Source organism: Miniopterus schreibersii (genome assembly GCF_964146895.1).
Source record: "Miniopterus schreibersii genome assembly, chromosome: 16".
NCBI lineage: Eukaryota > Metazoa > Chordata > Mammalia > Chiroptera > Miniopteridae > Miniopterus > Miniopterus schreibersii.
This window is the reverse complement of record NC_138116.1, coordinates 35,171,213-35,186,786: the sequence shown is the minus strand read 5'-3', so window position 1 is coordinate 35,186,786 and position 15,574 is coordinate 35,171,213. Positions and strand designations below refer to the sequence as shown.

The 15,574-nt window shown below is 46.2% G+C and overlaps 1 protein-coding gene across 11 annotated transcripts in view; it reads left to right on the top strand.

The window, feature by feature from the left end:
- Positions 1-1,243: 1,243 nt before the first annotated feature.
- The window catches only part of MINK1 (misshapen like kinase 1), a 63,933-nt gene continuing 49,602 nt past the window's right edge, over positions 1,244-15,574 (top strand). For 4 of the 11 annotated variants that reach the window (XM_081162297.1, XM_081162293.1, XM_081162291.1 and 1 more), the window contains exon 1: positions 1,372-1,510. In XM_081162297.1, the coding sequence (XP_081018423.1) occupies positions 1,454-1,510 (57 nt within the window). In that variant the 5' untranslated portion in view covers positions 1,372-1,453. Of the gene's footprint in view, positions 1,511-15,574 lie in introns of all 11 variants that reach the window. The other 7 variants (XM_081162290.1, XM_081162289.1, XM_081162298.1 and 4 more) reach the window with 5 other exon arrangements.

Sequence of the window (15,574 nt, the reverse complement as noted above, 5' to 3'; positions counted from 1 at the left end):
GGGTTGGACAAGGAGACCAAGTAGGAGACTTGATAAGAGTAATGGAGGTAAGCAATTGTGGCTTGGACAAGGACAATGGCAAGGTAAATAGGAGGGCAGGGGAGCAAGTCTGGATGTGTACCTGAAAGTACTAAGGAGAAGGATCCAGAAAGGAGGGTGTTTGCCCCTTTCCAGGGACTTTTCGTTATTCAAACGCTCCTGAGTGATGTTTACGTTAAAGCTGGTGGTGGGGTCTTTGAGAGGATAGTATTGTTTTGTAAAGTGATCTTGAGGATCAGCCTTCTCCCTTAGCATCACAGTGAAAAAAACGCCCAGAGAAGCAAAGCAACTTGCTCAAGGTCACACAGCATGTCAAGGGCAGAACATGACTCCTTGTTCTTCACATGGAATTACCCGGCCTTTAGTGAGGCTAACAGGTGTGGGTGCTGTGCCAACATGACTAAACCCAAGGTGACCCTAGCACGATTTGAAGGGGTTGGGCAGATTCCTCCCCCCCCCCCCACGCCATCCTTTCCCCCACACGTGGCTTCAGTGATCAGTCAAGGAATAACTGTTGAAACAGTTCCTTTGTGCAGAACAGGAGGTTCAGAGAGTGCAGTCTGCGGTAAGAGGACCTGTCCTGAGATCTGAGCTCTCCTCCACCACCCTCTCCAGCCAGGGAAGGGGACAAGGGGTCTTGGGGCAGCTAGTCCCACCCGCTATACCCCCAACTCCCTTGCGGTTTCTCCAGCCAACTTCCCAGTGAGAGGCCCCTCCCTCAGCGGCTCCACTGTTGCCATGGCAATTAGGTGGGTGGACAGCCCATCCCATCTAGAGGCCACCCAGCCCTCGCGTGGGGAGTTACCATAACAACCCCCCTAGTAATAGAGAGGGTTGGGTTCCTCCCCCTTCCCCTGCAAATAGGTGGGTGGCTTGACTGGCAGCTGGGCACACGACAGAGGAGGGAAAGGGAAGGAAAGGCGTCAAAGGAGAACTAAGAAGAAAATGGGGGAGAGAAGGCAAAAAACAGGGGAAGGGAAGGAGACTCGTGTGCGCACGCGCGGCAGCTGGTGGGCGCGCTCCGCGGCCGCCTCGGCCACCGCCCACTTCTTTCAAGCCACGCTCGCGCGCTCGCTCAGCCCTCACGCGCGCCTTTCCCTACCTCTCCTGCGCTTGCGCGCAGGTGTCGGCGCCTAGGGGGAGGGGGAACCCGGCGCGCTCGCGTCACGTTCCCTCGTCCACCCTCCCGGCGCACCGCCACTCCGCGCCTGCGCAGGAGAGTCGGCCGGCTCGGGTTGCAGGCTCCCAGGCGCTAGCTCCTGTCAGCCGGTGGGTCGGTCCTCCCGCCGGCCCTCCCCCTCCTCGGTGGTGTCCGCCCCCAGGATCCCCTGATGGGGGAGAAGTGGCGACGGCGGCAGCGGAATAACCGAGCGGGAGCGTGAGCGGCTCCGGGGCCCCATTCCCCGCGGAGGCCATGGGCGACCCAGCCCCCGCCCGCAGCCTGGACGACATCGACCTGTCCGCCCTGCGGGTGAGCGCGCCGTCCCCCAGCTTCGCCCGGGTTCCTGTCCCCGCTGCAGGGGAGTGGGTTGGCTGCACGCCTCACGTGCTCTCCGGGGGCCTTCTCCGGCAGCCTGCCCAGTCCCCCTCGGCGACCCCCGCTCCTTTCCCGGGCGCCCACCGCGGCTGGGCCCCCGCCCTCTGCTATTCTCTCTCCACTTGCGGCAGATTCTGGGAGCCAGTTCAGTCCCCACCCTGTGGTGCCCCGCCCCCACACTTCCCTGCCACCTCTACCTTTCCTAAGGTTTCCGACTCCTTTCCTCCAAGGTGTTCGATGGTCACCCTCTAGTTCCCCTAACTTAAGCCCCATCACCAGCAGAATCTTTATTATGGTGCCCCTCCCTGGCCCCCCCACCTCCTCTTGAGCCTCTTTCAATCCTTGCCCTTACTTAGGTCTTTTTCCTCCCCCTCTTTTTTTCTGGGTTGAATTTTGACTTTGCAACTGTCTTGAGAAGCCTCCGGGTCATCGCCCTTTATCCCCCCGGCCACCGCTGAATTGCATCTCTACCTGGTGGGAATTTCAGCCTCCCACCGCCACCCCACACCGCCTACCGTCGTCCTCATGCCCCTGTTCAGCTCTCCTTAGTCCTCTTGTGTTTCAAGTGCAGCAGTCTAGAACCAGGCATTTCCGGTCTCAGGGTCCCTGAATATTACATTACCAACTCTGCAGTAGTGTGGGGCTGGGAGGAAAGACAAGTGCATTGGGGGAGGAGGGGAAGCATTTATTCTGTTCAGAAACTCTAGCATGGGCTGGGAAGAGGATGTTTATGTATGTACACACACAAAACACATGCTGTATGCGGTCAATCAGGAGGTTTGGGAAACTTGCTGGAGGGAGGGGGAGGTAATGGAGATCTCTCAAGGGAGGGGCTCATTTGAAAAGGGATAAGAAGAAACTACTGCAGCAGGAATTTCTTCGAAATACCTATTTATTGTTACTCCTGGGGCGGTTGCATGCCCTCATTTGAGAGCTTTCAGCAGCACTTAATGTGTTTTTCTTCAGCAGGGAGCTCTGGCTTAAGGGGCAATTCAGTGATTTCAAGGTGAACACTCCAGACTATCACCCAGGTGGTGTTTTTGTCCTGTGTCCTTCGGGCTAAGGTGTGGGGAGAGCAGGATTTCCCGTCTCTGGGTTAGCTTCTCTGGAGGCCCTGTTTAAATTGTCTTCTGGCTTTGGAGTTAGACAGGGAACACTGCCAGTATCAGGAAAAGGCGGTCAGCCACACAGGTGCCCCGGATATGACTGGAGGGGAGAGGGGAATTGAAGAGAACAGAGTCATGTTAATTGGGTTTCTCTAGGTGACACAGTTTTTCATGCCTTTCAGGTCATAATTTGTTTGGTACAGTGTTGGGCTAGGAGACCTGACTTGCTGGAGATAAGATGATAAGTTGCTGAGGAGGGAGACTGAGCATTGAATTTCTTTCTGTGTGTGTGTGTTGTTGGGGAGAGCCTCTGAAGATTTTAGGAGGGAGATTCTTAAGGTCAGTTTAAACTTTGATTCACAAGTTAAGCCAGTTGGGATATGAGATGGTAATTCAGGCTCCCCTTGATTTGCTCCTCTCTAGGATGAACCCCCACTTTCCCTTCTTCCCTTCCTACTTTGGTTGTTAATTAACTCTGGCTACAGGTTCTGTGGCTGTGGTGACTGAAATATAATAAAAAAGGGGTGAGTTCAAACCATGACCTTTGATTTAAACCTTGTGGGACTCTGCCTGGGATTCTGTTTTCCTTTAGCCTCCTCTGCTAGTTTGGCCTGGATCCTCAGCCTGGGATTTCCAGCAATCCTGCAAACACCCTTTGACCTTGGATGTGGTATTTCCCTTCTGGATGTCTCTGCTTGAAGCAGTGTGTGAGCCTCCTTCCATAGTTGCCTCCTGCCTTATTCTCCTCTCTCCCTCCAGAAAGGCTGCTGACCTGCTCCCAAGTGCTCCTGTCTTTCCTGCCTCAGGCTTCTTCTTAAGAAAGCATTCCCTTCCCCCCACTATCACCCCAGTACTACAGAGCTTGAGGGGGAGCTGTGCTTTCTTTGAAATGGGGCTAGAGAGGGCTAGCTTCCACCTTGCAGCTGACCTTTTCTCAGTGCCTGTCCCCTCTACTCCACCTCAGAGAGCTGCTGTGGCACTGGGGAGCAGCTAGCTCAGTCAGTCATCTCTTGTTCTGTTCCTGTTTTCCAGTGAGAAATTGGTAACCTAGAGAATTAACAGTGAAGATGTTTCCCTTTACATCATTTTGTGTTGGGGGGCCTAGGGAAGGGGATGATAGAGGAATATATGCAGCATTTATTAGCTGGTCTTGAAGAGCCCAAATTGTTGTTCTCCTCTTGTTTCAAGGTAACGCTTGATTTTTAGCTGGTGATGAAAGTAATAGTCTGATATTAGGGAAGATTGAATTGCACTGATCTCTTATGTGGGAAGGCCAGGTGTAACTGCCACTTTGTGATCACAGGCACGCTTGACCCCTCTGAGGCTTCATTCCACCATCAGCGCAGTAGCATGGGGTTGTATTCCTGAGTTCAAGTCCTGGCTTTCTCCCTGTAACCTTGGCCTTGCTCCTTCTCCACCCTTACTTGCTACAGATTTTGCAAAGAGCCTTAACCTCTCTAAGTCTCTGTTTCTTCATTTGTATAAGTGAGGATAGTATAGTACTGAACTCAGTTGCTGAGGGTTAATGGAATACCACATGCTAACTACTTAGTCCAGTTCCTGGCACATAGTGACCATATGCTAGCCCTTGTTGTTGTTAATTGTTATCAAATGGCAATCAGAGAAGCCTTCTAGGACAACTGTATTTAAAATAGCACTCCTGCCCTTGCTGGTTTGACTCAGTGGTTAGAGCATTGGCCCATGGACTGAAGGGTCCCATGTTTGATTCTGGACAAGGGCACATACCTCGGTTGCAGGCTCAATCCCTGGCCCTGGTTGGTGCACGAGCAGGAGGCATCCAATCAATGTGTCTTTCTCGAACTGATGTTTCTGTCTCTCTCTCTCCCTCCCTCCCTCCCTTCCACTCTCCCTGAAAAGCAATGGAAAAAATATCCTCGGGTGAGGATTAAAAAATAAAATAAAAAAATAGCACTCCCTCCCCTGCTTAATATTTACATAAAATTTTATATACCATTCCCTTAGTCTATTTTATTTTACTTCATAATATTTATCACCAACTGACATACATATTTATTTTCATCAACCCTGACTAAAATATAGGTTTAGTGAAAGCTAGGATTGTGACTATTGTTCATTTTTGTATCCCCAGTGCCTGTAACAGTGTTTTGCACATAATGGGGGCTCAAATGTTTGTTGAATAAATGCATGTTATAATAAGTGAAAGCTCTTAGCACAATGCTTGCTTAGAGAAAGCATTCAATAATTGTTCCGCTTGTTAGGCTTCCTCTTAACCCCTCTTTTATATACATACAATTAAGAATATAATTTTTCTGAGTTGTTTTTGGAATCAGACCTTGTCTGGTGATAAACAGAGTTCTGGAAGCTTCCATCTGAGCAATGCCCGTGAAGTAAAGTTAGGATCATTCAAGAGAAGATTTGGGCCTCTTGTTTCAAACCTTCTCTGTGTCCAAGCTTGGTTATATTCCAGAAGAATCTTTTCACTTGGAACTCTTGGCTTCTCACAAAGGACAAGTATCAGTGGAAGTGGACGGGACAAGGAGGGAGCAGACCCCAGGCTGGCCTCTTTCCTTTGCGTTGCTCCTTTTGGTTGACCCACTTCATAAATCAAACAGCTTATCTTTACTGTTCAACCAGCTGGAAGTTTTAGACCGCAGTGTTCCTTGAAATTATGGAGCTAGGTACAGTGTTGCTGTATTAAAATAATGTCATGGAGCGCAGTCAAGAGGGACTTGTTGCTAGGTAGTAGTGCTGACAGAGATGTTCTTTTTCCAATGATTTTGTGTTGTTGTGTCTGTTCTTTGGAGAAGTCTCTTCCCCCTCCTTGTCTCTGCATGAGACTGTAGAGCCAGCACCACTTGGAAAGCTGGCAGTTCTGGGCATGCATTTCTAGGCTGCTGAGCAACGTGCGACTGCTACTGTGTTCTGATGTGCTAGCTGTCCAAATGTTGATGACAGATGCCTCAGGCAGGAGATTGGGAAGACTGACCCCCGACAGCAGAAATAATGGCATTAAATAGTGACTTTTTTCTTAGAGAACTGCAAATGGGGACTGGGGCTGTTTGGGGAACTCATGGCATTTGGAGTGAAGTGAAATGCTGCTTTGGCAAAATGATGGAAGGAAGATTGCAGAGTTTTTGCGCGAACTAGGTGTTCAGCCATTCCCCCAAATGAGGGAAGAGACACCACCACCCTTTATGCTGTGGGATAGATAGATAAATTGCCAAAGTCCTTAAGTGATACATGGAAGGGAAGGTCTTTGGAAAAGTGAGGTTTTGACCGTTAAGATAACAGTAAGAGGATTAGGAAGAGAGCCAGCTAGCTGGTCTACCCCCTCAGACTTGCCCTAGGAGCTCAGTTAACCCTATGCTGTATAGAATTCTGATTTCAGACTTGGCCTCCTCCATTCCTTGCAGCTTTGAACTGTGTGCCTAACACAGGGTAATTAGTGCTTGGCAGCACATATACTAAAATTGGAGTGATACAGAGAAGATTAGCATGGCCCCTGTGCAAGGATGACATGCAAATTTGTGGAGCGTTCCATATTTTTTAAAAAGAAAAAAACACACAGGGTAACTCATATAGCTTGGATGTGTAGAGTGTCCTCACTTGTCATATTGGGGACAAGATGGCAGAAAGTGTGTAACCACTCTTTACAAGGTTGCACTATAGCATAGGTCTATAAATAAGGAATGTGGTAACCTCTCAACCCAGAAATATAAAACAGTTCTGGGACTGGAGAGCATCTCCAGAAGCCATCTGAGAGTCTGTCTGACTAATCATTCTGTCTCCAAAGTTGTACCAGAGAAAGTTAATAATATCCTTCCCTGCATCAGTCAGTCACCAATCATTGTCAATCTGCTGTATTGAAAATCAGGTTCTAGGTACAGTGGAACCTTGATGGTTGAGCTTAATTTGTTCAAGAAGACTGTTCAAGAAGCAATTTATTTGAAAAGTGAATCATTTTCTTCCCATTAGAAATAATGTAAATTGAATTAATTCATTCCAGACCCCCAAATGATTCTGTTTTAACCTTTCTTATATACACTACATGTCTAATGTACTATTTAAACAAACACTTCTTCAATTTATTGAATTTACTAGCCTTAAATGAATTACTTCCAGCACTCGTTAGAGCGGTGTCTTTCAGGAGGCCAGCGTGTAGCATCTTTGCTTTTTCACGTGTCATTGCCTCCAAAATGCTGGAAATGCTATCACCAGCTAACTGCTTTTCATTTATCCAAATCAACAACAGTTTTTCTACCTCTTCAATTGCCTGTAATCATTGTTTGCTTCACGCCATTAGCAACAAACATTGGCACTCTTGATGGCCTCTTTACCTTTTAAAATTGGGCTAATCATCCATTTTGCCAGCAATAAAAGCAAAGAAAACCCACAAAAATATTCACAGCATAATTTCCTGAGATGTTAATAACATGAGGTTTAATGATAAACTGACTCATACCAGTGCATTCTCTCTTTTGTGACCTGAGAGACACTTTTTGTCATGCTGATACATCAGGGGTTGTCAGGTCCAGAACCAGAAGTTTAACAGCCCAGGCATTTTTCCCATGAACAGCTTGGTTGAGAATCAAATTGTTCAAGACGGAAGACATTGGAGAATTGAGGTTTGACTGTACTATGGGAAGGACGTAATATTGTGCTCAGTACTATACTAAGCTATTTACTCAGAGCTCTGGGAGCATCCACTTAAGAAATGTCTTTGTGCTCTGGCTGGGTAGCTAAGTTGTTTCCAGCATTGTTCTGGTGCAGCTTCAATCCCAGTTGGGGCACATACAAGAATCAGTCAATGAATGCATGGGTGGGTGGAGCATTCCATATTTCTCTTGATATTTCTCTCTCTCTTCCTTTCTCTCCCTCTCCTGCCCTCTCTCTAAAAAAATCAATAAATAAAAATTTAAAAAGAAATGCCTTTGCAAGCTCATGCTCTCCTTTTCTGAACTGTTATTGCTTTCCTCAATATCTAAGAACCTTCGAGGAATTTCTTGTTAAATCTGATTGCCATGAATTATACTCATTTTCTGTTATGCTGTGGTCATTGATCTTGAAATCCAGGCTTTTCCCTCCCCCAGCAACCACTTTATACCCCCGACTCCCTCAGTCTTTTCTTTCCTAGGTTGGAGAAGTAGAACAAAAAGTAATCAGGTTAATAAGTCAACTCTCAAAACATTTCTTGAATGCCCACAGAACATAAAAAGATGCGAAAACATTACTTAGTAGAAGACATGGATCCCGTCCACAGCCCACATTCATTGTCTCCTCTTTCCTGTTCTTCCTGCCATTCTCCTCCCAACCAACCAGTCCTTCCTTGACTTGAATCTTGGATTTTCCCATCTACAGGAAGATCCTCCAGATAGTAGTTGAAAAGGTACTGGAGGCTCTTTATAAAGGTAGGGAATAGTAGGGGAAGGAGAGAAGAAAGGGATGGAATTATAGCGACTCAAGGAGCCCCTGGAGATTTTGTCCAGTGGCCAGGCCAGGCAGCCTGAGGACATACTTGCTAACTGTGGGAAGACCTAGAACTAGGCACAGAGGATATAGTGATGAACAAAACAACCACTGGTTTTCCTGTAGTGTAGGCAGTAGGGAGAGACGTTAATAAAATAATCATATAGCCCTGGCTGGTGTGGCTCAGTTAGTTGGGTGTTGTTCCATGTACCTAGAGGTCTCAGGTTTGATTCCTGGTCTGGATACATGCCCTGGTTGTGGGCTCGATCCCCAGTAGGGGGCATGCAGGAGGCAACTGATCCATCTTTCTCTCATCAATGTTTCTCTCTTCTTCTCCCTTCCTAGCTCAATGAAAACATTGAAAAAGTAAAATAATCGTACATTTTATATATATATATAAAATTACAAACCATGGTAAGGACTTCACCAGAAAACAGTATGACATCAGAACATATAACAAGAATTGTCTTTTTCTTTTTTTTCAGAATTTTTTATTTATTGATATTAGGGAGGGAGAGAAATACTGATTTGTTCCACTTATGCATTCATTGGTTGACTTTTGTTAAGGATGTTATTTTCTTTTTTGTGTGTTGTGAGTTTTTTTTAGAGAGTAGAAGGGAGGGAGGGAGGAAGGGAGAGAGAGAAGCATCAATTTGAGAGAGACACATTGATTGGCTGCCTCCCACATGTGCCCCAACTGGATCAGGGATGGAACCTGCAACCCAGGTATGTGCCCTTAACTGGGAATTGAACCTGCGACCCTTTGGTGCGTGGGCCTATGCTCTAACCATGGAGCCACACTTGCCAGGGCTGTTTTTACATTTTATATGACAGAAATATTTGGTTGGTTGATTGAGAGAGAAATAAATCACATATCAGAAAACTAAGCTGGCATTGCCATAGAAAGAGTAGGAAGACCTAGAACTAGGCACAGAGGATATAGTGATGAACAAAACAACCACTGGTTTTCCTGTAGTGTAGGCAGTAGGGAGAGACGTTAATAAAATAATCATATAGCCCTGGCTGGTGTGGCTCAGTTAGTTGGGTGTTGTTCCATGCACCTAGAGGTCTCAGGTTTGATTCCTGGTCTGGATACATGCCCTGGTTGTGGGCTCGATCCCCAGTAGGGGGCATGCAGGTGGAGTTTGGTGATGCCCAGAAATGGGGCCATTCTTAGGGTGGAGCATTTGGTCAAAAACCAAGGGTTTGGGGCCTGAGGATGGGGTGGAATTTCCAAAAGGATTTCTTCTGAGCTTTACCATGCAAGGAAAAAATGGTATATTTGTTTCAAAGGGTAAGGGCATATGTATATGGAAAGGGCATATGACTCATATGACCCTCATTTTTATTTAGTGGGGGGAGAATCTCTGAGTATGGAATCTGTGGACTTACATGTTGCTCAGCAGAGGGTGGGTGAATGTGCTTGTTGTCTAGAGAGGGCCTATGAGAGAGAAGAGCATATCACTAGATTTTATTTTTTTTTAAATAAAAATTGTATATATCTAGGGTATACAATGTGATGTAATTTTTGTTGTTGGGTTTTTTTGGTATTTTTTTTTTTGTTAACTACCCAAGGATATTTTTTCCATTGATTTTTAGAGAGAGTAGAAGAGAGGGAAGGAAGGAGGGAGAGGGGGAAAAAGAGAGAGAGAGAGACACATCGATGAGAGACACATTGATTGGTTACTTCCCGCATGAACCCTGACCAAGAGATCGAACCTGCGACCCTTTGGTACTCCGGCTGACGCTCTAACCACTGAGCAACATTGCTCAGGGCTACATGATGTTTTGATATGCATAGTGAAATGGTTACTGAAGTCAAGCTAATTAACATATTCATCTCCTCACATACTTACCTCTGACTTTGTGTATCACTGGATGTCATTAGCCTGAGTGGTAGCCAGGGTTGAAAGGTAGGTGTCACAGAAATAAGTACAAGTAGGCCCAGTTGTTTTGGTCAGTGGGAAGTGACATTCTTCCTAACATTAGATAGGTAATGTATATAAATAGATGAGACTCTTAGTTTACATTGTGTACAAGTAAAGGGTGAGTGGGGTGTGTAGTGGGAGTGTTACTGATTTTGCATGTTTGAAATGAAACAGGGTTGGGGAAGCCACAGCCTTAGGCTTCTTGGAGGAGCCAGATTCCAGGAGCAGCTTCAGTGGTGGTGGCAGTGGGGGGGGTTTGGCAGCATAGAAAACAGTGGGATGGACCGTGAGAAATGTTTGGTGGCACAGTCTGTAGGGGGAGCCTTAGTGTCTGCAGAGAGATGGAGAAAAGGGACTCTGCCTAAGAAAAATGGTGGTGGTTGATAAGGGAGGAGGCGAGAAAACCTTTGAAAGAGGAGGTAGTTAGGACATCAGACTCATCTAGGAAACGCATGTCTCCATAGCAGGAGAATCTTACAGGGCTGAAGGTGACCAGTAAAGTGGAGAGCTTCTGTAATCACAACCGGGATCCCCCCGCCCCCCACTCAGAGTCTGTGACTGAGTCAGTGCATATGGCAGGGAATGCACCCCTTCCTTGCCTCCAGGAAGAGAAGGCCTCCTTAAAGAAGACCTGCCATTAGCTGGTCTTCTGAAGAAGAATGGGAAATTCCTCACACCCTCTGCTACCAGGAACCATTTGAGGCTGTGATCTGAAGGGCTTGCAATGTGAACCACAGGTTTGGAGGAGTTTTCTATGAACAGCGGTGCTTGCAGGGACAGATTGAGGATCAGTAGGGGCTGGGTGAAGAAAATTCCACCTCCTTCAGGAGTTACCTCAACTTCTGCTTTTTCTTTTTTTTTCTTTCTTCTTTTTTTTATATCTTTATTGATTTCAGAGAGAGGAAAGGGGAGAGAGAGAGAGAGAAACATCAATGATGAGAGAGTCATTGATCGGCTGCAGCCCGCAACCTGGCCATGTGCCCTGACCGGGAATCGAACCCTGATCGCCTGGATCCTAGGTCGATGCTTAACTGCTGAGCCACACCCGGCTGGGCAACTTCTGCTTTTTCCATGAAGCCTCCCCTGACTTTGCCAGCCCTCATTCTTTGTGTTCTCCACCTTCTCACAGACCTTACATTTTAGCATTTGGTTATATATTACCTCCTACCTCATATTGAATAATATTTTATGGTCTTGTTTTTCCTATCACTTCCTTACATATAGGGACCAAGATCTGTATTTTCCATTGATTCCTCACAGTGCTTACAAAAATGCTGAACATATAGTAGGGGTTCAGTAATTACCTATTTGGTAAGATATATAGATCTAAACATTCCTGTGATTTGCCCTTTCCTACTAGATTTAGTCCACAGGCACCAAAGTGTGCCTTGTATATGGTGGGCACTGTGTAACAGAAAACAATAGAGGTATTTATTCAGTGCACTGCCTTCCAGGGGGTGTTTGGAAATGTTGGGGAGGGGGGTTTAATTGTCACTATGTCTTGGAAGCACTAACAGCATTTAATATTTGGGGATCAGAGATGTTAACCACCCTGTAATGTCTGGAAAGCACATTGAAAAAATTTTTTTCACCCAAATTTCCAACATTGCCTCTTGTGAACTTGTTACGGACAAGGGAAAGGTCAGGTGAAGTGCTAGACAGGTTTCTTCATGAAGTTAGAAAGTAGTTCCTAAGTGACCTTTTACTTTTCTTTCGGTGGGGAGAGGAATGTAGGCTTTAAATTACTTTTGTGCATGGCACGTATCTCTTCTAACAGGGTTTATTTGTCTGCCAGCACCCCTTGGGGTAAAATGGGCCTGCTTCTAGCCAGACTGTAAGGAAGATTTTCATGTTCTCTCTTCACCACCCACTCTTTCTTTCAAGGCACATTTGTAAGAAAGTGGTTGAAGCATGTAGTTTTTGGTCTTTCATTCTAAGTGGCTCAGGAAAGAGTCTTAAAAAACACACAGACAGGCACCCCAAAGCCTAAGCAGCATGAGGCAGAGATAGGTGTGTGCACACACAGTGTTTGAGAGGGACAGCACCTTTGTCTCTTCTCTCTGGTCACCTTGAAGACAGAGGTGTCATCACTCAAATTTCAGGAGAGTAGCGAGAGGCAAGAAGGCAACTTACCTAGTGTATTCTTTGGAGAAAAACAGCTTTGGGGGTGGGTGAGTGGCTAGGAGTAGAGCTATTGATGGGGACAAGTTGATGAAACTGTCAATTCACTTCTTGCTATGTCCTTATCTAATTTAGGAGAGCAGAACTTGATGGGTTCTTGGTCTTTGTCTAGCTAAGATTTAGAGAAAGTCCCTCTAACCATAATACATACGGTCATGCTACATCATGGATACTAGCTTGTGGTCTGTGGTGTTGAAGGGACAGGCAGCATGTGGCTCAGAAGTTTGTCAGTTTCTTTATTCCTTTAGACCTGTAGTAAGCCCTTCTTTTCTCTTTCTTCAGTTCAGAACAAAGATTGCTCTGATACAAGTCATTGATATTTTAATGTGTATTCTTTCCGAAAGGGTTTTGGGATTGGAATAAGAACATAATGTACACTTACTATGCAGTAGGTTCTCTTCTTATGTAATTTCATTATCTCTTACACTAACAGGTGGATGATATTATCCTCATTGTCTTCTTTCTTTTCTTTTTTAAAATATGTCTTTATTGAGTTCAGAGAGAGGAAGGGGAGAGAGAGAGAGAGAAACATCAATGATGAGAGAGTCATTGATTGGCTGCCTCCTGAACGGTCCCCACCGGGGTTCAAGCCCGCAACCCAGGCATGTGCCCTGACCAGGAGTCGACCTGCAGTCTCCTGGATCATATAGGTCCATGCTCAGCCACTGAACCACAGTGGCTGGGCTATCCTCATTTTCAAAATGAAGAAACCAAGGCTTATAGAATTTGGAAATTAAAATAACTTGCCTAAGGTTTAGATAGCCAGTAAGAGGCAGAGCCCAGGTTCAGACTCAGACTCCAAAACTTGAGCTGGTTCACTGCTGTGCTGCTGGGGCCTGCTCCCAGGTGTCATGATATATGTGTGGGTGCATGTTGAGGGGAGGGTAGTGTGTAGCTGACATTCTAGACTATGTGCTTTGAGCAATATCATTTGCTACTTGTTTTAATTGTAAATGTGTGACCTGTGGTGAACAGGCTTTATGAGCTTAGGTATAGCACACTATCCATGATGTTTCTGTGGTAAAGTATTTGGAGATTTGGAATATGGCTTGTTTCATGGATTAGAGACAGCCCATATGAGAAATGGTTATTACCCTCCAGGAGTACATGGTCTAGATCTGTGCCTTGGTGAAGAACAGGTTTTATTCATATACCTGGGACATCTTTTGAGGAGAAGAGGGAATAAGTGACTTTAGCCTAAGCCTTTGGGAGCTGCTGGTGGGTTGGCATTGGTGGGTACATGCTGGGAATACAAGCTCCATGGGGCCTGTGTCCAGAACTGAAGAGAGATTTCTGGATGTTCAGCTGCCTGGCAGAGCACTTTGATGACAGGAGAGGAAAGACATGCAAAACAGTTCAGAAGCTTTACTCTGGAGGAAAGACAGTTGAATGATTCAGAAGAAAGCCTGGTCTTTAGAAGGAGAGGAAGGTTGTCTTACCCTCCTTTAAAATTTTTTCTTTTGTTGTGGTTAAATCTACACAACATAATATTTACCATTTTAACCTTTTTTTGGTTAATTCTCACCTGAGGATATTTTTTCCATTGCTTTTTAGAGAGAGTAGAAGGGAGGAGGGCAGGAAGGAGGGAGAGAAAGAGAGAATCATTGATGTGAGAGAGACACATCTATTTGGTTGCCTTCTACATGCACCCCAACTGACCGTGACTAGAGATAAAATTTGCAGCCCAGGTACATGCCCTTGACTGGGAATCAAACCCACGACTCTTTGGTGTGCAGGCCTACGCTCCAACCACTGAGCAACACTGGCCAGGGCATTTTAACCATTTTAAAAATATATATATCTTTATTGATTTCAGAGAGAGGAAAGGAGAGGGAGAGAGAGAGAGAGAAACATCAATGATGAGAGAGTCATTGATCGAGCCCACAACCCGGGCATGTGCCCTGACCGGGAATCAAACCCCGATCGCCTGGATCCTAGGTCGACGCTCAATCGCTGAGCCACGCCCGGCCGGGCAGCCATTTTTAAATGTACAGTTCAGTGGCTTATGCACACTCACTTTGTTGTGCAACCATCACCACCAACCATCTCTACAACTTTTTCATCATCCCCCCAAAACTCTGTACTCATTAAGCACGAATTCTCCATTCTCCCCTCCCTGGCAACCTCCCTTTTTGTGTGGGCATTTGAGCAGGAGGCCTGACATAGCAGGTGCTTAATATTCGTTGAGTCAGGTGAGGTGGCCTGTCTCAGAAGTCCATGTGTCATCAGCCAACCAAGAATACTCCCCTCCCCCTGGCTCCATTGCAAGGTGACAGGGATTTTAAATGCAGTGGCTGCATGGAATCACAGGAGGATTAGGCAGGGGAAAGAGAAGTTAAGGGTTTCTCTTCCTGGTTCAGCTCCTTCTCTGTCTCCCAGCATGACTTGCTTTCTGGTTCTGTTGCACTGTCTGCATCATCTGGCTTGTTCTCAGCTCTTCTCGTACTGGGGTCTGGGGGATAGGTACTAGAGGAAGTTGGGAAGAGGGTCATTTAGGAGATGAAGGTAACAAAATATAAGAGCATTTCTGCATTTGTGTGTGAGGGGTGTATGTGTTAGGGGGACTCCTCCATGGTAGTAGAAGAAAACCACCCTTAGGCGAGTTCCTTGGAGCTGGTCGAGTATCTGTCCTTCCTATATATTCCACCTTTCCCAAGGGGCGGCCAGTGGTACATCTGGCTGGCAGCTTTATTCAACAAGCGTGTATGCATGTATTGTTAGGAACCGTTCTAGGTTGCAGAAGCTCATATGTGGGTTACAAGTAAAGGGAGAGTAGGTTTTTAATATCGAGTGGTGTGAGTTTGGATGCTTCTCTCCTGTAGGATGATGGGCATGGAAAAGTCCTGAATTCTTATGGGAGGAAGAAGGTGGTTAACTGCTAAAGATGTTTTGGGGAAACCATGGGTATCCTTTTAGGCCCCTTTGATGTTCCCTTCTGGGCCTTCAAGCCTGCACAGTTTGGAGCTGGGTCAGGCTCTGCATCCCTCTGTGGTGTCTGCTGCCCTGGATAGACCCAAAGCATGACCTAGAATTGAGTTAGATTTCTTAGACCAGTTCAATGGCCTCCTCACTTTCCTTTGTCCACACCATTTACAGTTTCTTCTTTGATCTTCATTGGGAAAGAGGCAGAAAGGAAGGAGAGACAGGCTTAACTCTCAAGTCATCAGGAAGAGAGGAAGGCAGGAGAGCCCAAGTTATAGAGAGGCCTGTCTTACAGGTCAAAATCCAGGTCACAGAGGCCTTGAGCTGGTAGGTTGGGGGTGGCAACTTAGGGCCCACTATTCAGTGCTATGTCCCTACATCACCAGTTCTGTTGGATCCCACAGGCTGAGGGA